The following is a 25,847-nucleotide window of genomic DNA, read 5'->3' as shown; positions in this document are numbered from 1 at the left end:
TTCATATCACATCTATGTATATATGAACTGTGCAGTGTTGTAACAAGGGGGAGGGGGGAGGCTACGGGAGTATTGATGCCCCGGGCGCACTAGTTTCGTGGGCGCCATGAAGGCAAAACATTTATTTTTTATTTATTGTCTTGTCATATTTTGTAGTAACTTAGGTTTATCTCAAAAAGTACGATGTGATCGGGTGACGAATTCGACAAAAAACACCAAGTCTACATAGTGTACATACATAGTGTTCCTCGTAATCCGTCTGTCGAACATGCAGTATTTCTAGGTTTTGTATTAAAAGCAATAATGTGGCGACAGGTTTGAGCCTGACTGTGAAAGTGGAGGATGCATTTAAGACAATGCTTTCAATGCATACGGTTGAAAACGTTTGAAAATACTGAAATGAACGGTTGAAAATACTATGTACAAATTAATACAATATAGAAATTGTCGTAATTTTACTCTATTTTAAGGGTGTCCCGACATATTGACCATTGTGGCGCATTAGGAATTCCTGTAATGCTACAATGGTCCAAACTTTAAATAAATAAATTTATAATAGCCCAATATTTAATAAAGTAAACGGGGATTTATTCCTATTTTATATAAAAAAATATTTTGAACGTTAACATAATCATTTCGTGAAAACAAAAACAGAAACAAAAGGTCGTTTGGAAAAAAGTTATTTTTAGGCTACATTAAAATCAATTCGTATGTATTTTTTCTTAATTTTACAATATATGTATACGTACAATAGTATCTCGGCTTACGAGTATAGTCCATTCTTCGTGGTAGAATTTTCTCGGTGTGCTAGAAGCAATGGTGCAAATTCTATTCTTTGAAGGAATTTCAGCGTAAATCAATGGCTCTCAACCACTACATTTTTTTTTGACGAAATAATGGTGCATATTTCAAATTGTGGGTCAGGGGATGTTAAATTTCAAGGTCTACTCCGTTCCAAATGTGAAATTTCTCGAGACTCATTTTTATGAATTCTTCGGTGTATTTTGTCGTGTGTATATGTATGTACATATATACAAAACACATACATATACGAACATGATATACATGGCGAAACACGTATTTTACGACATAAAACACTAACAACTGAAAAAATATATTAAGAATTGATTTTTAAAAATATTTTCAGGTGTGTTGGTAGGTTAAAAATCTATGAATGAACACAATTTGTCTAGTATATTAAAGATATTTAAAATACAAAAAAATATCTTTGTACAATATAATGCAATATATGTACAAACTCCTGTTCAAGATATAAAAAGGTCGAGAAAACGGGCTTCGACAAATTGCAAGTCGGTAGAACGGAGAGCATCGTGATTTTTATTATTTTATAGTTTTATTTTGAGCGCTTATGCGGGGTGCCTATTTTAAGATATACATGTACATACATACATACTTGAGTTTTAAAAATTGTTTATAACCAAATTTTATAAGACAAATATGATAAAAAGAGGGAGGCGTGGCACAGAAAAAGCCTGCCCCGGGCGCCATTTACTCTCGTTATGCCACTGGTACGGTACTCATTTCATGATATAAATAAAATACTTCCATAATATTTTATGAAATTGAAAGATAATTTTGAAAAATTACACGAAAAAAGTGACGGACTTGCACTGATTATTGACTAAACATTTTTTTGATTAATTTAAATTTAAAGTTCAGTTTAATTTAAATTTAAAGTAATTTAAAGTTCGTAATATCACGATTTTAATCTATTATATTGTATAATATAATGTATCAATTATGTAGTTGTATTGCAAAGTATTGTAGAATTTTAATCAATATAAAGTGCTTTCTTTACAATTTTGTACGTACACCAAATATATTCGGTAAAAGTTGGAAAATATTAACTAAAACCATTAGGTAATTATACACGAAAACAATAAAAGCAGCTGGCAACATTAGTAAGTTTCCACACCATACACATCCAGACTGAACAACAACGGCCCAATTAGTAACTTTCATCAAGTTTAGCCTCCGGACACCGAGTGGTAGTGGAGTTTGAATTGCACAAAGCTTAATTAATATTTAAATGAGAGCGGTTACGAACACATTTGAATTTTTAACATTCGCCGTTCGATGTTTGAAGTCGTCATTTTTAATTTGTACGCGGAGGCCAAATTAGGTGCACCAATTTTCGTTTTATCGTTCGACACGTGATAAAATTGCAAGTCTTTTTATTATATGTTCGTATAAAAATAGGCTGGCTGTGTAATAAAGCCGTGCCACCGTTGCATCTACACGTGTACGTATTATACAATAGTTATGTTATAGCTGTGGTCGCAACGCCTCATAAATGTTGATTTACGAACGGTCATCTGAGGTCAAAATAATACCGAAACCTCATCGGATTGGATGGGGGGGGGGGGGTGAGGGGTTTGTAAAAGGCGGCCACGACTAGAGAAAACGGCATCGATCGAAGTGACCCTCTCGTCCCATTTGGGAGAATTTGAGAACTACATATACTGGCTAGACGCTTACGTACACACAAACATACATATATGTATTGGAGGAAAAATGGATTTTCCCGAAATTAAAAGAAATGTTCTTAGTCTGAGAAATATACTGTATGAATGTGGGTTCGTTGTACGGTTTCATTCCCCAAAGGAGAAGAAAGCGATCATAAACTTGTATCATAAATAAATAGTTAGCAATGGAGGTGTAGTTAAGACATAATATAATACGATTGAGTGTGGTCGGGAAAAATAGCAGTTGCATATATAAATATATGTATTTTAATAATAACTGGTTTAATTTGAATTCATAAAATACAATAACATACCTATGTATATCATACAGAAGGTGACAGTGAAATTCGAGTGCACTCTAAATACAATACATAATGGGTATTGGTATAAGTATTGTATTATGAAGTGAATTTTGATAAAATTAACAATAGTTTATCATAAGTACTCTATATGTGTACATATGTATGTAGGATTACTAAACTGAAGCGAAAATGCAAATTTTGGATTTCTTAGGATGTATTTTCTTAGTGAACAACCGTATCGTAGTTGTCGTATCGAATCTACTATTATATAAATAAAAAAATAATAATTGAAGCAATATACTAAGCCTCGAAGCAATTTATCTCATTAAAACCAAACACACCGAAGTGTTTTTTTTTTTTTTAATAATTGTATTGATTTCGTTATATTATATATAATAATAACTAGTGGTTTGTGTGTACATTATTGTGCAATCTTTCAAAAATAAATTATTAATTGTGGTATTTTACCGAGTGCACAATTATGTGCACACAGGCTACTAGTTATTTATAAAGCAGTCACCTATTGCACCGCGGTAATATGTGTTCCCCGAACAGTACTTCGGCCTAATGCGTGCGAGTGAGATCGCGTGTGAGGGAGAAAACCGATGTTAGTTAGTGTTTTGTCCCTATGCATATACGGAATAACTAGCGACTGCCGATGAAGTACATATGTATGTATGCACGTAGCTGACAAACTCTACGAGTCGTAAACAATGTGTACCGCGAATATCCAAAGGTTAAGATGCTCTGACCTATTGTACGTAGTTTGAAGGATTCAATTAAGATATTGATTGATAAATGACAATTTAAAGTAATGTTTCGTAAATGCCAATTTGTGTTTTGCCAGTTATGACGTATGTATGTATATACATATGTATGTGAAACTTGGACATCGAAGATGCTACAAAAAGTTCTACACATACAAACAAGATGATACACACACTCAAAGAAGTATACATCGCTGTATGCTCGTAATAACGAGGAAGCGGAATTCGTCGGTGAGACGTATTACAAGGGTAGTAGATATAGTGGATAGAGTGAAGAAATGGAAATGGCAATGGGCGGGCCGCGTGGCTACAAGAATGGACAAAATAAGTGCTAGAATGGTACCCGAGAGAATGCAAAATGGTACCAGGAAGATCACAAGGAGGATGGGTAGAAGAAACTAGATAAATGTAGGGATGGATGAGAGTTGCGTAAAACAGATACGAGTAGAAGCGTGTTGGGGAGGCCTTCGTCCAGCAGTGGATGATGAATGGCTGTAGATGATGATGATGAAATTACCATACAAATGGCGGAAATGGTATGTTTAAAAAAAATCGTAATTTTATTCGAGATCACATATGTATATGTATGTAGAACCATAATTTATAGAACCACTAGTGAGCTCGTGGCATTATAAATTATATTGAATATATTTTAAAATCTGTGTATGTAGGTGCGTATGTTTGGTGAAGTTACTGAAGGGCGATGTGATGATATTAACGGAATACAATACGTATGGAGAGAATACAAACGAATGAAAAACATAAATTGTTTCGGTGTCGGAATGCGCGGAATTTGCAAATGAAAATAAGTATTATTTTATCTGGAAATAATGGTCCGTTGAAATAGCTCATATATCAATTCAGCGCGCGATTTGGTGGCAATATTTCAGTCGGAATCGTTGCCGCTTTCATCCGGTCCAAATGCAAACTGGAACGTATGCCGATCAAATACTAGCATTAAATCATTTTCAACTTTATCACGAGGGCGGGGGGGACATTCAAAGCCGAAACTTCAAACAGAATTACACTGTTTCAGATCGCTCGATCGATAAAAACAACGATCGATATTGTATATGTATTACAAAAAAGTAGTCAAGAAAATCCATTGTATAATATGTACATATATGTATTGATTATTTATGTATATGTATGTACGAAGATGATGTATTTGTGTACTACATTGTTTAAAATTTTGGACGAAATAAATCGAGCGATGATCCAGAGGTAATTAACGCTTCGCTGCCTTGAAGCATTTCCGTTCGTTTTCCTCGGAAAATGGAAGAACAAACGAGAGAACTTGTTTTGTCTCACCATTAAAAGGAGGGAGAATAAATTGTAAGGTACGTTCGTAGATAGCAAGTATACACTATATAAAAGTACGAACTCTCATTGAGTAGGTACAAAGGCTTTTGAAATGAAAGCCTAGAAGACGAAACCATTTTGAACCTTTTCCAATTATAATCTCAAAGTGAATTCACAATGGATTAAGAAATTTGGTCTATCGTGTTGTGAAATCGACGTGAGAATATTCACCTGAAAATCTAATGGAAACCACTATGACTATTCGGTCGGATTTATTATACGAACAGCTGATTTATGTAGAATTTCTTCTCTACAACACTGATATGTGGATTCATTTATAAAAAAGGTTTATTCAATAATACTTTATATGTAACATATTATATTTTTATACCCTGAAATTTTTAATTTATCATATGGTTGTAAAAATATTCACAAATTCACGGTATTTATAAAAAGTAGATTCATACAAAAAGCTTAGCTGTCTAGTACTTATCTGTGGAACAATGTAATAAAAATGAGAAAAGCAAAATCTCCTTAATAACCAATTAAATTAATCCAATTATAGAAAAGAACTTAAGCTAACCTGATACCCAGTTTATACAAATTCAATTTTTATTTAATTTTAGAACATGACCAAATCAATAAAGGGAATTTTATAATTGACTATTATTTATGTATGTATAATATTTACACTCTATAGCATTTTTTCTTAGAACAGACAAAGGAAATATTTGTTTTTATGAGTCGGTATGAATTGTGGAATTACTTTCAAGCACTTTGGTTGATTGCTATTTTACTGTGCGATTTCAAGTAGTAGCACGTCTACTAAATTTTCAAAATCGAATCTAAATGAACAGATGAACCACACAACGAACCGAACAGCAAACACGCCAATGCCAATTTTGATATGTTATGTATTGCTTAAAGTCTATATTATAAAATGAAATCAATAAAAAAATACGGCTACCGAAAGAAAAGCATATTGAAAATTAATCCAATAAAATTTTGAATATATTAATAAATAAGAAAAAAGTTGAAATGTATTCACTGTCGGATCTAAATGAAATAGAGCGGGTCGAGTACACATTTTTCAATTGGCATTCAAGAAGAGTCGAGTATGCAAAGAAACACTTTCGCGATCAAAGAAATTTTTCAAAATTGAATTTAAAAGACTTCATTCTCAAGGAAAATGAGAAAACAATGGGTAAGTACGTGAAGCGAATAAAATTTTTCCATCGCTTGCCCCCCCATCGAAGTAGGGGCTTCGGCAGCAATTATCCGTCTGCAAATGAGAGAGTCGTGGATTACGTACCACCTGCAATAACATTACTCTCATACCCGTGTAGATATACATATACGCAATTTCACGGCAGGTACACATACACATGTAGGCGGTGCAAATAAATAATTCAATTCAGCTTACTGTGCGGTGCGAAATCGCGTAAGCCCCAGACTATATGTAGATACATATGTATGTACATATATATCAGATATATACGAACATCGAACGTGACATGATCGCGTAGGCTTTCGGTTAATTCGATTAATTAAAGCGGATTTTTCTAAATTACAAAAAATTGCACGGAAAGTTTGTTCTCAGTTCGGGGATACTTGGTGTAAAATGTGGAAAACTGTAAAATTGCGATAAAAGCGAAAACGGGCGCGAAAAACATCGCAAACGGCCGCCATTAAATATGCAGAAGAAATTAAGCGCGCGTAAAATTTTCAAGGCAAAATAATGGAAGTCTTTTACGTGTGTCGAAAATTCTCTTAGAAAATTTTGTCGTTAATACTGAGAGAGGTACTTCTGGAAATACTTGGCAGACGTGTGGACGGCAGTTGTGTTTGAATTTGATTATTTTAAGCTAAATCTGAATGGGCGTTTGTTTTCGAAAAAAACATACTTATTTTGATAAATGCGTACATATTAATAAATTGATATTCCTTGTGTAAGAGTAAAAAAAAACAACAAAAAAATAATAATGAAAAATATATTTACTGCTTTTTCGAAAAACGAAATTTAATCAATTGTGTGTATTCCCGAGATTTAATATAATTTTTAATATAGAAGAAATATTTACGTAACGTCAGAGAAAATAAAAATCGTGAAAAACGAAAACAACACAGCATAGACATATTTAATATTAAAACATTCTTCTCAAAAACGTCTATTCAATTCTATACAAAGACGATTGAATGTTTTTTATCTGATAGGATATTTTATGTATTCAAGAATGGGATACATTACCAGGAATAAAATATTAACGAAACAGATATTTTATATAACATGATAAATTCTCTGTATAAGATTTTTTTTTCTTCAAAAAATATCAAATTTCATTTGTTGAGCAAAAATATCCTTTTTATCTACATATATATGTACATATATAGACTAGGGTTTCTGTATTCCCGGACTTTTTCAATTCCCGGGACACGGGAGGGAGTCCGGGATCGTTTCCGGGATTCCCGGGATCCAGGGACACATGTAAAAAACTTTTCAATTTAATATATTTTTTATTAATAAAAAAATATTTATTTATTTACAAAATATAAAAAAAGTAAACAATGCATAATATACATATCTATTAACTGGAAAAAATGTAATTATACAAGTAAACTTATTTAAAGTAGCTTCTTAAGAATGATTAAATGAGTATTTAATGAGTATCCGAAAGCTTATTTCTAGATTTGGTACAAACATTTTCAGCAATGGAAAAAACAAATGGAGTTTCGGTCGGAGTTGGTTTTATTGTTAAAATGGACGATAACAATTTTTTTAAATTATCGGTTTTTTCTCCCGTCAGCATCTATATTTTAATTTCTTTTTAAAGTCGAGGTTATTTTTATTGACGTTATTTTGTATATTTGTCTTTGATAACTCCGTATTTAATTCTTCATTAAAAGAGTTTCTTCCATTGTCAATACAAGATGGTCGATACAAGAATCGTCAATACAAGATGGATACTCGCTTCATAATAAATTTCACCGTAGGATATACATTCGCTTTTATTACAACATTTAAAGAATGTTTTGTTCGGTATAAAATTAGAATTATTTAAAATTTGTGTTAAAAAAAATCAGTTTTAAGCTTCTCTTTTCTTCGATTTTAATTTTCAATTCTTGGAATAATTCATCGGTAAGGTCAAGTTCTTCGGTATTGAGATTTTCCAAAATAGAATTACAAGAAACGATTTTGGCCAATTAGCACAAAACCATTATGCTCATAAAACTTCCACGTTCGGGGAATGCGCTGTACGTACTGCTAAACAACAAACCTTTGAGATTATTTTACGATTCTTTTTGTATATGATTTATTATTTCCCTTCGTGCAGTCGTGAAAATGTTGTATATTTTCAAGATTTTTTAAAATCCAATTCCCGGTATTTGAGATAAGAATTCCCGGGACACGGGACAACAAAAACTCCGTAAATTCCCGGGAATGTCTGTCCCGGGTCAGAAACCCTAATATGTATGTATATATGTGTAAATAATAATAAATAAATAATCTGAGAGAAATATCAGGTAATTCAAATTTACAAAATACAAAAAATGAGTGTAAAACTCAAAGTTAAAGTTTATTAAATAATAATAAAATGATTTGTTTAAATGTTGAAATAATGATAATCATTTATATTTTGATTAAACGTAAATTAAAGCAAACATTGATTTGAAATGTGCAAACAGATACATATGTATATGAATATATTTAATGTTTTTAAAAAATAGAAAAGCTTTCAAAGGCAATAATAGTATTTATTACTTTCATAAAAATATATTATGGAAATGGACCAAATTTAATATACCCATGTGTAATTATTATTAAGCGCGGCTTTGCCTGGCATTAATAAAAATGATACGCTCCAGAGTTATTCACATTGAATTTATTGCACGAATAATAAAAATCACAAGAAAACGTTTCTCACGTGAAATATTATGAATTACGAGCATTAAATATTCAGAGGGAATTCGGGCCTTCCACGGAATTCCGACAGGTGTAATTTTACTTTGACATTAAAAACGAAGTATTTATTTAGGCTATGAAAATATTTTAAAAATTCAATAAGGATAATGGAAATTTTCAAATTACGATAAAATTCTATAGAAAAAATTCCAATATGAACCGAAAAATGTAATTCCCTATTATACTAAATTTTCTTTTAGTATTACGAACGCACTTTTTTGTATTACATAGAAGTGAAAAAGATCTTGAGTCAGCGTAGCGATAACGCTGATAGGATCCGTGCGTGATCTTTTTGAAGTCGCGGTCGAATTCAACCGGAAGCTGAGGTCCACGTTCGGGTCCATTGTCGCCTTCAATGGTGGCATACGACAGGCAATCTGCGGCCTACGCATTTTTATTTAAACGAGACGCAGCTGGGAGGGATACGTTGCCTCCTGAATTACAATTCACAGGACGTTTTATCTTCCTACTACCTATATAATACAATATTATACTTACGGCGCAGATTACTGCCGCATAGCAATATGACATCGACTGAAAATAAACGGACGAATTGTCGGAAAATTTAAGTCAATCGAATTCCGTAGATTACATACATACGTAGATTACATTACATATATTTAAAAGGATACATACGTAGATCAAATTACATTTTTCATAGACGACTACGTAATATGTACTTAAAGCTACACGTTTCGTGTATATAATTTACGAGCTTAAAAATATAGCCGACTTGGAAAAACTCTGACAAAGAGTGCTCTCCAGATGCTGCGGTTAGGAAAATAGCAACCGAAAAGCTGCGGTAGAAAAAATAATGTTGTACCGCGATTAAAAGCAAATTACCGTAGAGCTGAAAAAAACAAACACGAAACAAATTATTTTACCGTAAAAAAGTGGATTGAAAGGTACATATAATACGAATAATATATAAGTAATATGATCGTAAGTATAAAGGTATATCAAAGCATTTTTTTTAAATATTTTTATATGTAATATGGATAAATTGGCGCTATAGATCCGTTTACTTAAATAATGTATGCGTAATATATTACTCTGCGACAGCTTTGGCGGTGTCAAATGGGAATGCGAACCTAAAGTAAACACCATGAATCAATTAGAATTCAGCGAACAGATCTGCGGGATACGAATCGGGGAAAGTTTTCTCGAGCCAGGGTAAATATTTTCTTTTAATTAATGATATCTTTAATTATTACACGCGCGCAAAGGCGCCGAGAGCTGAAGTTGGCTTGAGAGGGGGGTTTTCGGCAGCTTGTCTTTGCTTGTTTGTTTGCTCGAACCGCTAAGTTGGGTTGTAGGTCGAACGAGCGCCTCTAAAATCACGATCAAAAATTCTGAATATATCTATGTACATACGTCGAATGTAAAATATGCAAAATACTACGATTAAAACGATGAGGAATCCGCAGATAGTAGATTCAGACTTGTATCATCACTGAAAATTATATGTACATATATAAATATTACAATCGTACGAAAACATTTTTTAAATACCATACCGGATGCTCGTTCATGTTTAACTCGCATTATGTGAGTGAATGGATCAGCTATTCATATGTAAACTAATAATATACATATAAATCCTTTCTCGATACATTCGATATTTCAGAAAAGCAAGTTAAATAAAGTAAAAATAAAATGAAAAAAATATCCTTTACACAAACCAGTGTTTGCAAAAAAAGAGTATTGCTCATGTTCGTACATATGTATGCGTATCAAATATATGGATTAAATTATAATACATCTTTTTATATTAAAATTTAGTAATTGAATATGTGCTTCAACTGTCTTTAAATTTATGTGGGAAAATGTAGGTGGGTATTTGAATAAAGCCGAAATTTAATCTAAATATGAAAATGGGAAAGAGAAAACGTAGACAATTTCGGAGTGTCAACTCAATAAGGGAAGGCTTAATAAATAATATGCAAATACATTCAATTCGGTTACTCGAGAGGCTGAGAATACCGAGTCGTATGTTTCTATCCCTTATTATATTCTCGGCACCTTTAATCCGATACGTCTTTCGAGAAGATAAATGACTGTAACGCCGATACTAAATTGAAATTGAAAGAGTCAATTTGGTTTGAGGCGCCTCTCAATCCGATCAATGGCGTCATTAAAGGCTCCGAGATACGACGGTAAGCGATGGGAAATAAAATATAATAAAGTAACTTCATCGGATATTAAAGATGAAATAAAGTGTCTATTGTTCGTGCGTCATTCAAACGGAGATAAAAAGCGAATTACAAAGAATTGGGTTATAAAAAATTGTATACCCGTCATTAATATAACATGTAATTAACATTGTAAAATTTTCAATATTGAATGACAAAGCAAATAAGACCCGAATAAAACACTTTTTTGATAGGCTTCGGTACCGCTGTCGGCAAATACGCGATTTAAATATGAAAATTCAGAAAGTTGTGAACTTTGCGATAAATAAAAAAGTGCGTATTCTTCGACCTGATGAATAAAACAAAAATCCGACAAAATTTTTCTGATGAGTTCAAATAGCCGAATTTACAATTCGTATAACATTATTGATGTAGGAATTCTCGTTATAGGGCGTTTCGCGTAACAGATTTCGGCTGGAGAAATTAATACGTTTGTTTTTACATACCTCCTTTTAGCTTCATTGTTTGTCTTAAAGCGAAATTAACAAGTAAAAATAGATTTGATCAAGAATAGATTTGAAAGCGCACACTTATAAGCTTCGGCGGTTCATTCTTATGACATGCATATACTAGTTATAATAATGAATATAAAATCTTTTGTTTACGTATTAAGGTCTATTTACATATATTATCCAGCACTGTGCGTCAACAAATCGGCACAGCACAACTTCTATTCTTACAATACAGTACCGCCCATTTTTGGCACGTTATTTTGTTCGAGTGCAAGACAAAATCGGCTTACAGAGCGCGACAATGCGGCGCAATATTGCTTGCGTTTTGTAGTCGAGTCAATTTTGTCACAATATGACGATTCCAAAAATATTCATATGTATGTACATGGCAACACTTACGTTAGTACGGGTGCACTCGCCACGTTGACGTTACATCATCCGTGAATATTTCCATAATGGCCAAAACAAACACGTTCTGATTGACACGTTTTGGTGAATTTTACCTACTGCTGTATGATATGAATAGATCGTATCGGTAATTGCTGTTACGATACGTCACATACACATTACGGAACACATGAATGTGTACATATAGAATATTATTGAATATTAGAATACTAGTGGTTTTACCTGGCTTTGTTCAGTGTTTGTAATATAAACCGCTTAAACAAATGGCTAATCTAATAGTAAGCATTCATTTATCTTTTTTATTAAAATTCTTTGAATCTAAAAAAAATAATATTCAACGATATCAATATCGTTGGCACAGAAACTTTTATTTGCTCGTTGACGTCACGGATTTTACGAACCAAACAAACATACAAAGTATATTTCGAATTTATATATTAAAGATACATAGATACTAATATATAATATACTATAGAATATTTTTCGAACTGCTGTTTACGTGCGGTTGCTGGCTTGAGTATGGGTTGATGTCCCGTTTAGAATATACATAGATTTTAACTACAATTAGTAAATCTTCTCCTACAGTTTTAGATTATCAATTTAATGATGCAAGATGCAAGCGCAGTTGCCGGTTTGTGCTGTGCTAGAATAAATAAACCTTTATGATTTTAATAGGAAATTGCGTAATCCATGCATGGTCAGATATAAGCGATACCGCAACAATTTTCCGCACAAATGGAAAATCGAATGCTATAGATTCTTAAAATGTCAGAATACGGGTGGGTCTTTTTTTAAATGAAAAAAAAACATTATCAACAGGCATGAGTGAAAAGAGGTGGCTCTACGATAAGAGCATTATTCCAAACACAAAGAGCCGTCCATTGTGCGTGAAACAACAATAAGATCGAAAACGAATATCCGGCACTAGGGCGGCCAGAGTGCCCAGCAGTATAATACACGCACAATAGGAGGTCCACTGTGGGAGAGGAAACCGTGCAGAAAGAATTGAAGGGAGAGAAATTCTCAACCACTGGTAGAGCAGAAAGGAGATTTTATTAAAAGTCGTATCGTTTGAAGCCATTTCCGTCAAGTGGACGTCAAACATATTGATTTCCCGTAAACAACAACCTTTGTTATAAGTGCTATAGTCGGAAAAGACAAATTGATTAGATTATACTTCAAGTGGGATAGCGTATTAAAATCAAACGCAGTACTAAAATCTAACCGAGTGAAAAAGTGACATGTACACAACTGAAGCGTGGGTTTCAATTGTGGGTATTAATATTTTACATGTATGTATGTATGCAAGCGGTCGTTATATGGAAAATATGCCTTTTAAAAATACATACAACTATTGATTGAGTACAAATGTAGGCCGAAATTGAAAATATAATTCAATTTTCTTGTTGATTCCGAGAATTTCTATAGCTTCTGAGAAGATTTGTATGATATAAAATATCATATAGAAATGCTTGAATTTGAAAATTTTGCTGATTTTATATGAAAGTGGAGACGGCTCCATATAAATATTTATCCTAGCATGTTTTCCCCATTATGTGAAATCATCTCATCCGAGAACACTTCACTACTCGTTAGGCAGTAAATATCAAGTACACATGTTCCTACATACATATGCATGTAACTCAAAAGGTATGATAAACATTCGAATTCAAAATTCGAATTCTCCTTATCCAAATAAAATGCTTCAATTAACAAAATAATTACGGTTATTAATGTAATGTAAATATCAAGTACACATGTTCCTACATACATATGCATGTAACTCAAAAGGTATGATAAACATTCGAATTCAAAATTCGAATTCTCCTTATCCAAATAAAATGCTTCAATTAACAAAATAATTACGGTTATTAATGTACCAGTTGAAGTATGTTTGCTTACTTCAGCGTGAGTGAACTCATTCCGGGATGTTGCATCCCAAATTCAAATATGTAATAATTCACGTGTTCGCTCCTCAACGTGCGACACGAAAGGATGAAGTTGTTCGTCAACCTTTTAATTATTCATACGTCATCGGTAAGCATGGTCGAAAAGTTTTATTGTATGTTCGAATTTCATTGAATAAATAAAAGCAACGTTTTGTATGAACACAAAGTGTAACACGTACACGAACCAATATGAAATGAACCTTGAAAAACTTGAAACACAAAACTTCATCTATTGTTACTACGTACATAATAAAATAAAAATTTGCAGAATAAAAATACCGCGTATACATATTTATATATTTGAGCCGTTATATTTGAAAGTGGCATAAATACACTTTTCTTCATTTCGAGCAATATTTCGCAAAACATTAAATATAATGTTTTACGTTTAATAATTTCTAAAAATACTTGTGGCCGGTAATACGTTTATTCCGCTTTTCCGATATTCTGGACATATCGAATTAAAATAAGTGATAAAAATTTGTCAATTAAGTTAAACAGAAATAGTGTATTTGGAACTAAAAATTGCAATTACAACGGATCATATATGTATTACATATATTATGACCGAAAACAATCCGAAGACCGACCAAGACCGAAAACATTAGTATTGAATTACAGTTGCATCGCACATGTAATTCAAGACTACATCATTAAATTAATAGTCTAAATATGTAGGGGTAGATTTACAAATTATAGTAAAAATCTATATTCGAAACGTGACACCTGCCCATACAGGTTTGTTTATAATACAGCACAAGTCGGCAGCTACACGAAAATGGCAATATTAAGAATATACTTTCGTCCATTATATATGGACACATTAATTTCTTCCGTGTACGTGGTACGTGGCGTATACGAAAAAACAGTAACCGACACAATCTATTCATATTATACAGCAGTACATGTCACCAAACGTATCAAGAACCGGTTTTCTTTGGCCACTGGAAATATTCACGCATGAAATGACGACTTCGTTGCCCAATCATAATTTTCTTACTTTTTCCCTTTTACATAATTATAAAATTTTATAATTGAAAACGCACTGAATTATGCTTTCTACTGTGTCAATTGAAACCTTATTTCGTTCATTTGTCCACTGAGTATTAATTAATGAATATACAAGCTCAACATGTGCATTATGTGCTGGGATAGCGTACAAGTATTACAGGTACAATTTCAGTAGGTTAGTTTTTCTTTCTGTTTCTTTAGTATTTTTAAAAAAGCATAACTATTTATCATGTACATCTTTGGTATCCCATTATTCACGTGTTTCATTTGCAATAAATTATTTCATGTACATTACTTCCTCGTGAATTGAATCCGTGAAAAATATATTCATGTTACTTAAATATGCAATAGTTTTTTCAACTCGTTCCCATTTGAGTACATCATTGAGAACCATCCATAAAAAAACAAATATTTAATTCCAACTTTAAAGAAATTATCCACTTCTTCATCAAACACTTTTAATTGTGTTATCGTAATTTCTTTGGATTTCTTCAGTTTGTTGTAGGTTTGTTTTGCTTGTAAACCTATGTATTTAATAGTTAATCTTGCTATTAATTGTTTTTTTGTATCTTCTAAAATATGTTTTACTTCTATTGTAGTTATAATAGCCTTTTCATGCGTTTTAATTTGCTTTTCAAATAAAAACATTTGACTGTGTACAAACATGGTGTAAAGTTCTGACAAAGGATTTTTAAAGAAATCAATTATCACTTTTGGAGCATTTTCTTCTTTTAAGAAAATAAATCCTATAGTTCAGTATAAAGAGGGGTTTAGATTTAATTGTGTCCCGTTTAGTCTCGCTAATCATCTAAAAATTTTAATTCCTAAAGGTCTTTCAACGACTCCAACATACTTAGTATCCCTGTAATTGCTGGAAGGACTGATAACTCTCTGCTTCTTGTGCAGACCCAGTTAAATATATATTATCGGAAAGATATATTTTTAAATAATATCTATGGAAAACTGGGACAAATATCGTTCTGAAGGGGACACTGGGACGCAAGCCTCAAAACGGGGACATGTCCCCGTAAACTGGGACGTATGGCAACCCTAATGTAAGCCAAATTTGCCTTGCACTCGTACAAAACAAGTATGAACGTGTCGAAAACGAGCGGTGCTGTATAGTATGAACAGACATAGTATTTTCCGTGTAGTGCTGTGTCGATCTGTTGACGTGCAATGATGGATAATATAAACAGGCCTTAAGGCGTCTGGTGTTCGAAAATCGATGAGATTGTACCGAAAATGGACGTAATTTAGCTTAATCAACATAGGGAAGTAGTTATTAACGTCCACAATATTGCGAATTTATTTTGAAAATTAAAAGCAAGTGTGAAAAATTTAATATGTAATCTGTGTATTAATCATGTTATTAAATAATATGATTTAGCCTTTATATTTCACAAAAGAAAATCAAAAATATGTCTAAGATGACGATGATATGTTGGTTCCGTTAAGCAAAATGTCCAAATATAAAATCCTTAAAGGTAACGTTATGAATTTTTGAAAAGATATCTTGGAATTGAGGTTGATATGTTTAAACGCAAATTGGAGTGATTGAAACCGATCGGTGACGTATTCTATAATATGAAAATGTCAATCAAATGTATTATTTATATATAATAGAAATTCTCTTCTCGACAATAACAATGTTTGTGTGAATTACATTTAATAAATTAGTATTCTGAGCGCGTTGATTATTTTGATACGGATTTGGAGATAAATTCATCTAATGAAATTCCACAGAGGATACCGATTCGCACTTCACCAGAGTGTTTCTACTTTTTTTTCTGTAAACACAAACGAATTCTCAGAAGAATTGTGAGAATACACACGCAGGTTTGCGTTCGCCATTTCAATCGGAGAACTAATAGCAATCCCAAAAATGCGATTTCAATCAATCGTAGAGGGATAGGCACACGATTATTGGTAAATATCCATTGTGCCGTTAAGATTTAAATATTTAATTGGTAAACTTAAGCGCATTTCCGATTCCAGCAAAGCATTATGGAACGGGTGTGTGATCGTCGTGATCCCGAGCACTTACGCACGGTCATGAATATTAGAAGTGGCACTCAGTGAGCGTAATCCAGGATTACGCGCAGGACGAAGAAGCACTCCTGCGTGCCACGGCACGAGTGAGCACTCGTTCGCCATCAAATTGTGGTGGATGCGTGAAAATACAGAATACACAGTTGATAAAGAATAAAAGCACGTGAACGTGTTCACAGATTTAGATTCAGATATCACGCCGTTTCGATTTCACTTGGCTCTGGATGTATTTATTTTCTTTTTGTTTGTCTGGGGAAAGTGCCCATCAGCGTTTTTTAAAATCTCGTAAGAAAACAACAGTAAATCCTGATACGAAGACCAAACAACCTCCGCAAGATATGGTAGACATATATCTATAACAAGTATAGGAAAAGGGACGTGAAACCTACCTACCGCTCGAGCTACGATACCTTACAAGAAATGCGAAATTCAATAAAAACTACTACCGCAGCATAATCCCAAGGTGTAAGAAATAATGGGAAATGGAGAAAGAAAAAAGGCATACAAATAACGCTTAAGAAAATGAACGAGCCTTCGTTCCTATATACATACATATGTATATAATACACAAATGTAAGAAAGTATAATTATTTTTAATTTATTGAAAAATAACAATATTTCTATGTATATTATGGACATACATACATATGTAGATAATCTGTGCGAGTCGGAAATTAAACAAAACAATACTCCACCTGTTGATGTAGATAAATAAAAAAGCATTATATGTAGTGTTCCTTCTCGAAAATTATTTTTCGAGAATTTTATAATTTCTCGAGAAATTCTATAAAATACTTTTTATTGTATAAAAATATTTTTTTGTCGAATATTTTCAAAAAGTATACAACCACTGCCCTTTATAAAGCTGCATTTGAAAGAGCGGGTTTATACCTAATGTGCATACTTCTTAGAAGTTTTTAAGTAAGAGGTCTGGGAATTATGAAAAATTGTTTATAAATTTCTAACTTTCGAACGTGGCTTATCTAACATATGTTCTTTTCTTATCATATTTTGACTACTTTCTGACTTGATCTTCATCTCATTTTGACCTGGACTATGCAAATGCGTCAATCCCTCAATTATCCTCTGAATGGATTTACCGTAATTTTTTACCTGACTTTTTTTCTATTATTATTTGTTTCTAATACCCTAATGGCCTATTACTATTTATTTCTACACCCGGCTGGCGGTGTCATATTTGCTTTGGAGATTATAGACACCTCTCCGATACGAAGAAATAAGGCGTGGGAATCGGCAGAATGCAATACAAAATGTATACAAAAATTACATTCCAATAATGCGAAAACATATATTTGTATTCTTGAATCCAATAATGTCGAATAAACGATACTTTACTGTGTTACATACGTTTTTTCATTTATCAAAATTTCTTGAGAATTCTCCAGAAATTTAAATTGAGAAGTTAAATTGAGAATTCTTATTTCTCGAGAAATCAGATTCACTAATTATATGTATGTATTTATGCAAAATAATCAAAATGTATTCCAAATGCCTATATTATGCCTAATAAAATACGTATATAAAAATTGTTAAGAATATTATATACATTAAAAAATTCATTAAATCGGCAGATGCTTTTCACAATTTCCCGAATTAGGTGCAAGTACAATATTATTATTACATAATAGGAATTCTAATACCGGTACTACCGAAACCGGCTCTACCGGTTTTTGTCCAAAATTCTATCTTCAATGCTACCAGCAGAGGCGAAATATAATAATTTCAATTGTATGTTTGCTTTGAATTTAGAAGAAAACGTTGTATCGGCCAATTTCCTTGGATCGGTCGAATAATGAGCCAACACTCTTTCTTTGATCTGCTGTTCGAAGGACCCGCTTAAATATACAATCAAAGATAACGTATGCCGAAAATATCGGACTTATACCTGAGATTATTTTGGAATACATATGAGCCGTTATATTTGAAAATAGCGTGTCTATGTTTCTTCATTTTGAGAAATATCTCGCAAAACATTAAATATAATGTTTTGCATTTAACAATATTTGAATATACTGGTGTCCCGTAATAAGTTTTTTCTGCTTTTCAGGGATTCTGGACATATCGAATTAAGAGTAGTGATAACAATTTGTGAATTAAGTCAAACTGGAATAGTGTTTTTGGAACTGAAAATTGGACTTCCGCTACTTTCAAATATAACGGCTCATATATTGCCTGTTAAGCCTAATTGCCTACCGAATTTTTCAAAAATCTATTTTTTTTCACTTGAAAATTATTTGAAATCATATACATATGTATGTATGTATAGTATTTAAAAACTAAAACCATCCCTTCCACACAAACTATCTTCAAAGCAAAGGAGGACGTCAAATTTTATTGATTTTTTTTACACTCGTTGATTTATAATACGCCTGGTATAATTAATTAAATTAATTGATTCAAATAATTAAAGATTAATCGAAATTTACGTAATAATTTTGTTTTAATAATTGCTTAAATACATCAATATCAATTCTACTGGTAGTAACACGTCGTTATTTTTGGAATCCTTTTTACATATAATATCTACATATGTATGTATGTATATAGTATAATATAAAAAAAAAACACGTATTTGTAGAAATTGATTCAATTCAATGCAATACGGTTCCTGAAATAAGAACCCGAGGTATCAGGTGCGGATTTGCACTCACAATGCTTCCTCAGGAATCAATTAAATTCCTTTCTGGATCCATTTCAAAATTAAGGATATCGCACGAGGGTCACAGATCCGACACGGGTAATTCGATAGCACGACAGAAAAATTTTATTCCATTACATCTTTGAGTAACACAATACTGGTGTATTATTACTGTTTTCTTTTTTGAAAAGGTAGCTTCTTCCAACACTGATTTATATTATATACATATGTATTTACATATAGACATGTATATGCATACGAGGCGGCTTATAATTTTAAAAAGTAGGCTACCTATGGATACGTTGTTTCCTTTCAAGCCTCAACAAACTCGAGTGACCCATTTAATTTTCTCACTTTTGCGGAATGGAGAGGAGGCACACGACGGAAAAGCATGAAAATTCAAAATTTAATTTACACAGTACAGAAAATTTGCATCGTGGTGGATGAAAGAAAACGAGCAAAGAGAAATTATAATACGTTCGCTCACATCGTAAATGCTTCTATTACAGGAGTTTTTGAACTTTTTTTTTGTTTACAGACTCTTTTAAACATAGAATGAAGCCAAGGACGGCCTATTTCAAAGTTTCATTACTCATCTTTCTACCGAAACCTTAAACAGCTAACATTGAAACGTTATTTATATTATAATCGCTTATATATTTTTATATGGCACTGAAGGGCGATCGTTACTTGGGAAGACTTCACAGCATTTTAAGTGAATTTTAGCTAGAATGGAGTCATAATATTCACAAAGACACGATATTTTAATTTTTTTATAAATTGAATTTGTAGTTCATAGTTTATATAAGTGTGTGAATAAAAGGTATGAAAATTACAACTTCACTCAACGATCGATTTGTTCGTCTAATTGAGGAATGAATTGTGATGAAAAATTATGTATGTATGTACAATAGTTAAATGTTGCAATCGACAAATGAAGGTGTTGGTCCAAACTCTAGGTTCGGAAATTGGCCTCTAGCCTTTGTGGATGCAAAGCCTTTTCTGCCTTCTATATAACCCAACACCAAAGGGGTTGGCGACAATTAACCCCGTGTGTCCGGCACGCAGCCACCCGTTAAATAACAACCCTGCTATAAAAGCTGGACATCTATAGCAGATATTAGCTAAGCCATAGCCATATCAAGTAAACTTTTTATTTTAATTATTCTCAAATATACTTATTAGTAAGTAATAATCTATAAATATATATTTCTATGGTTTAAAGCTCGACTTTTTTTCATGATATTCTAAAATAATTACATACGTACATTGAGAAAAGATTTCAAATGCCTGAAAGATATTGAAATTGGCTGGTTTTTCTAGCGTAGCATTCATACTTCTCAAATTGAATTTTTCATTCGAATATATAACAAAATGATAGTATAAGATAGATAAGATTTATGACATGAAAATATATTGAAATGTATATAAATTTCATACAAAATTGAATACAGCAATCACCACAGTTTGAGAAATACGGATCTCATAACTCATACGTTCGAAGACAACTATAAATAAGTTGTATTACAGCAGCGTGAACTAGTGGTTAGCATATTAAGCTTTCGAGCAGTGTTTTGAACACAGTTTGCCAATTTTTCTGATTTTCATTGAAATGGTTCCTATAAAATTGGCATTTCCTTTCCTATTTCTCTTGCCAATCTAAAGTTATTCAGCGTTTCGAGGTTTGCCGATTTGTGTAATAAAATACTGCAAAAAAATTGTAAATAGATTTCTCTGTGGATGACGTTTGTATGAATTTTAATTGTATAAATGCATGCAATGCTACTTTGCTATTTTGATCATAGATGTCGTATATAATGTAAAAATATACAATAATAATGATATATTTATATATAATCCAGTGTTTCTTGATCTGTATTAATAACTAAAATGAAATATAATTTAATTGATAAAAAGGTTTAAGAATTGTTTAAGAGAATTTTTGGAAAAATCGGGCGGTCGATAATGCGTAAAATAAAGTGGCTAGTAAAATAGAAAAGTAAAAAGCTTTTAATTTTTTTAATGTATAATAATAGTACCTATAGTAACTGTATTCCAAACGATAAAGAGAATAGTACAATATTAATATTAAATAATAAATAATAATAATAATTAATTAATCCAATAAAAGTATATTTATGCCGGTTGTTGAAGTAGCGAGCGGAAATGAGAAAACGCAGCAGCAAGAAAACAATTTGACGATACAAATACATGACATTTCCATAATCCCACTGTTCTGAGGCTGCTGTACAATGCTCTGGTTAGAAGTATCATGGAATACGCCTCTATGATCTGGAGTCATTCAACCAAATTTCTATCGATCAAACTCGAACTTATCCAAAGACGCATTCTTCTGCTGCTTTATAAGGAGCAATATGGGATTTACCCACATTTATTTCCTTCAAGATTCGTCATGGGTATGGTCGTCTACACTACACTACACAGGAGGAGTGTTGCCCTTATCAAGGTCTTGTTTTCCATATTTAGAGGTTTTATCTTCTGCCTGTATATTCTGGCGGAGTTCGGCCTTCATGCTCCGGAGGGTTTGATATGGACCCCTTTTTCACACTCCTCTGGCAAGCACTGTGGCTTATTTCAATTCTCCCATTCCGCGTGGCCTCTGTTTCTTAAATTCACTGGATGGTGCCATCGACATTTGTCACATCTCTCGTCATTTGCTGCACTAGTTCCTCGGATACGGAGGTCGCGACCAATTGGAACAGTTATGTAGGTTAGTTTGATCAGTTAGGAATTTTTAAGAATTTTTATGTCATGTTTATTTATTTTTCTCTATTTATTTTCTTCTATTTATGTATTTTTACTTGTATTTTCATGTACTTTCTTCCATTCTTAATCTGTTTAGCACACTTGTCGCTTTGGAGCATTCTGTTAGACGAGTGTACTTGATTAATTCTATCATTCTTAGAATGGCCTCAATATATATGTACAATACATATATCGAAAAATTATAACGATTTGACACAATTGTAAAAACAGTATAAACACACGATTAACATTCTATTTGCAGATTTAGTCATTGTTGTCAGCAAAATGGATATAGGCTGTTTCATGTATAAATATATTGTTTGCATGCATATTATGTACTAAAACATCGAACATTATTGAAATTCTCTAAATTTCATTTACAAATAGAAAACATAAATTGAACAGAGGGGCGTTTGGAATTTGTTATATATTATATATGTATGTACAATACAGTGTGAAGGTGTGCGATGGGGGGGGGGGGGTACAGCTGCTTTATTACAAAATTAAGGAACAAAGATACTATTCAGGAGGGACTGTATGAATACAAATTCTTCTTACATTCAATTTAACTCTAGACGGTGCCGCAAATTTATCTCTCTCAACGCGAAGATAAAGCGGTCCAGGAGGTAAATGTCCCTTAAGCGCAAATCTTCAAATGTCTCGGACGACCAACTTTCGTTATCTTATTTTCGCTGTCAAAAATTAATGTACTAATTTAATGAGAAATGGTCGTTATTCCCGAAAAGAAGACGAGTGGAATAATCGCTTAATGACGTGTTTAAAGCTTGATAATAATTTACAATATTTAAAATATATATATTTAGAATATATGTATGTGTGTGTGTGTGTGTGTGGGTATATTTAGCATACGAAAATTGCACCAAAATGCAAACAGCAATTTCGGTCGGATGCTTTAAGCGGAAGAGCTGAATTTATTACGGAGATCGCAGGTTATTTGAACAAATTACTGGTACTAAAAAATCTTCAGCGCTTTTGAATTTTATGCCTGAAATTAATTTGTATAAACACAAGGTTTATCTCCGAGTATGGAAATTACAACATATTTCACGAGGCATTCAGCTGTAAATCGAGTTTGAAAATTTAAGGGTTCATTACAAAGCGAAACGTACTTAAACTTCTCCTCGAAATGACAAAGAAAAATACTTTTTTCTTTGTTTAATTCCGAAGAAAAGCGGAAAGCACTCGTACAATTAAATATTAAAAGGCGACACAGGAGACTGTACACAATTTATAGTCGGCGCACGGCACTGGATTTGATGGTGCGTTTGAGGGGATTTTCTGTCGCCAAAAACGAGAGGGACGGATCGTTCCCGAGGGGAGCGGCCTCTGGGATTGGACGGCTCTGCACGCGGGTCGTTGTTTCTGTACGTTTAATTTCTGGATCCTCATCTCCATATAAAATAAATTCAAGATTTAATCTGCGCCGGAAAAAAAGAGAGGAGCGCCCAACATTGCCGCCATCCAATAAAGAAGACATTGATGAATGACGAAGGTGAACACACTGACGCTTTCGTACATATTCTTTTATGATTGATACAAATGATCGGTCCCAAATTGCGAAACGATCCACCCACACCTTGAAATTCAGAATTTGTATAATATAATATAATAACTTCGAATTATTGCAAACGACGCGTATAAATCGGTATAGCGAATTACTTTCATACGACTGAAATCGTATGAAAGTAATTCGCTATACCTATAGCCATCTCACAAACTATCCCCGTTTCTTATTTGGTGTATATACACATGTATGTAGGTATATATGTATGTTACAGTCGAAGTGTATTTTCAGTTGTAATATATTCCAACTGGCGTTTTAGGTTATTCATATTCGAATAAAATTCAACTAGTAAATTATACCTCTACATTCGCAAATACACATTCAACAATGTGCGCCAGTTGATATATGACAATCAAGTTTTGACAGCTCTGATGTTTTTAAGAATGCCTTAGAAGTCAATAATACGTTAATATTCAGTAGGTATTACGGTAAATGAGTACAGTATTGCGATAACTCTAAGAATGTGTTCCAAAACAAAAATGTGTCTTTCCAACTCAATTTATTAGTCAAGTGACGTTTTTACGAAAACCTAACTATCCATTTAACTTATAGTCGAACTGTATTTTCAGTTGTAATATATTTTGACCATTTGGAATGTAATTCGCCGTATGAATCAATTTACTTTGGTTAGACGGAATATATTCCAAGTAATCAAAATATATTACAACTGGAAGATACTTCAACTGTAACATATATGTACATATGTAGTAGATTTGCGTAAAAAATTATTACTATTGTAGATTTTTTTACTATAAATGAAACATGTTTATAGGAAAAAAAATAGCTATACTATTACATAATATCAAACGATACTCGAATTATGAAAAGGAGGCTTTTTAGCTGCGGCTGCGAAAATTTCGAAGATTGTAAACAAGGGTAAATCCACAATTAACGACGTGGTTGAGAGTTTTCGCAGTGAAGAAAATCGCTAACAACATCGAAAAGCAATTCATTATCGCGTTGGCGGTTGGGTCGCTAAGTTGAACGGTTAACTATATTACTTTTAATACGATTTTGACAACGCGTCAACGACAGGAAAAATTGAGATTATATCGCATTTCCCAGCAATTAATAGAACAAAGGAAAAACGAGGCCTTGAATTTTTCAAATCCTACCTTTTCAAATATACATTTACGTATTATAAAAGGAATTAAAAGTTATGAAACTTAAAATGGAAAATCAATATTTTTATATATGTAGGTATGTAGATACATATATACATATGTATGTATGAATGTACATATCATCATTTACGGTCATTTACTATCTACTACTGGATGAAGGCCTCTAGGACACGCTCCATTCGTCTTTACTTTGTGAAACTCTTATCCATATCACCCCAATCATTTTTTTTCTAATTTCATACACCCTTTACCGTCATATTGTGGCCGTTTGCAGTTCTGCCTAGACACGTGCATATCTATGTTTATCTCAAAAACTTATTATTTTCGACGCATTAATATAATGGTTCAGATACTGTGAGATTTTAATACAAAGCAATAAACCGGAAGTTGTAGTTTACTTCCGCACAGAATTGAGTGTGCATTGCATTTTGCATAGAAAAACTATATGATCAATATATAATACGTACATATGTATATTCGTATTCAGTGGGATAAAATACATTAGCAAAGTTACATTGCAATGATGATACAAAAAAGGTCAATTTTTATCTGGGTAGCAACATACAAAATAAAGATACACGTAAAAAATTATGACTTTGTGTTTGTTTTTTATAGTTAAATAATTGATTAAAGTCATGGCGAATTCGAGCGTAGGTATATTTTAATAACAATTGTGAAATTTTTAATTTTTACAAAAAATATCAAAGTCGGAAGTCGATATTCTAATTCTTTCAGAAAATTTTATTTTTATTTTTATTGTTACAAATCAATATACACTTGTCATTACAGATCGCTCCAATGCGACAGGTGTACGTTTAACGAAATACAGAA

At 32.5% G+C, this 25,847-nt stretch overlaps 1 protein-coding gene across 2 annotated transcripts in view; it reads right to left on the bottom strand.

Annotated features, from left to right (window-relative positions):
• Positions 1 to 25,847, bottom strand: part of oaf (BRICHOS-like domain-containing protein out at first) — a 62,138-nt gene that overhangs the window by 4,889 nt on the left and 31,402 nt on the right. The window contains exons 5-6 of one of the 2 annotated variants that reach the window (XM_077431275.1): positions 19,838 to 19,850; positions 10,616 to 10,674 (exon numbers count right to left, since the gene is read on the bottom strand). The exons of the other annotated variant lie outside the window; for it this stretch is intronic. Coding sequence (XP_077287401.1) covers positions 10,616 to 10,674; positions 19,838 to 19,850 — 72 coding nt within the window. The remainder of the gene's footprint in view (positions 1 to 10,615; positions 10,675 to 19,837; positions 19,851 to 25,847) is intronic. 2 annotated transcript variants of the gene reach the window in all.

Source organism: Arctopsyche grandis, chromosome 5 (assembly GCF_051622035.1).
Source record: "Arctopsyche grandis isolate Sample6627 chromosome 5, ASM5162203v2, whole genome shotgun sequence".
NCBI classification, from domain to species: domain Eukaryota; kingdom Metazoa; phylum Arthropoda; class Insecta; order Trichoptera; family Hydropsychidae; genus Arctopsyche; species Arctopsyche grandis.
The sequence above is the reverse complement of the archived record's forward strand: the minus strand, read 5'-3'. Positions and strand labels throughout refer to the sequence as shown.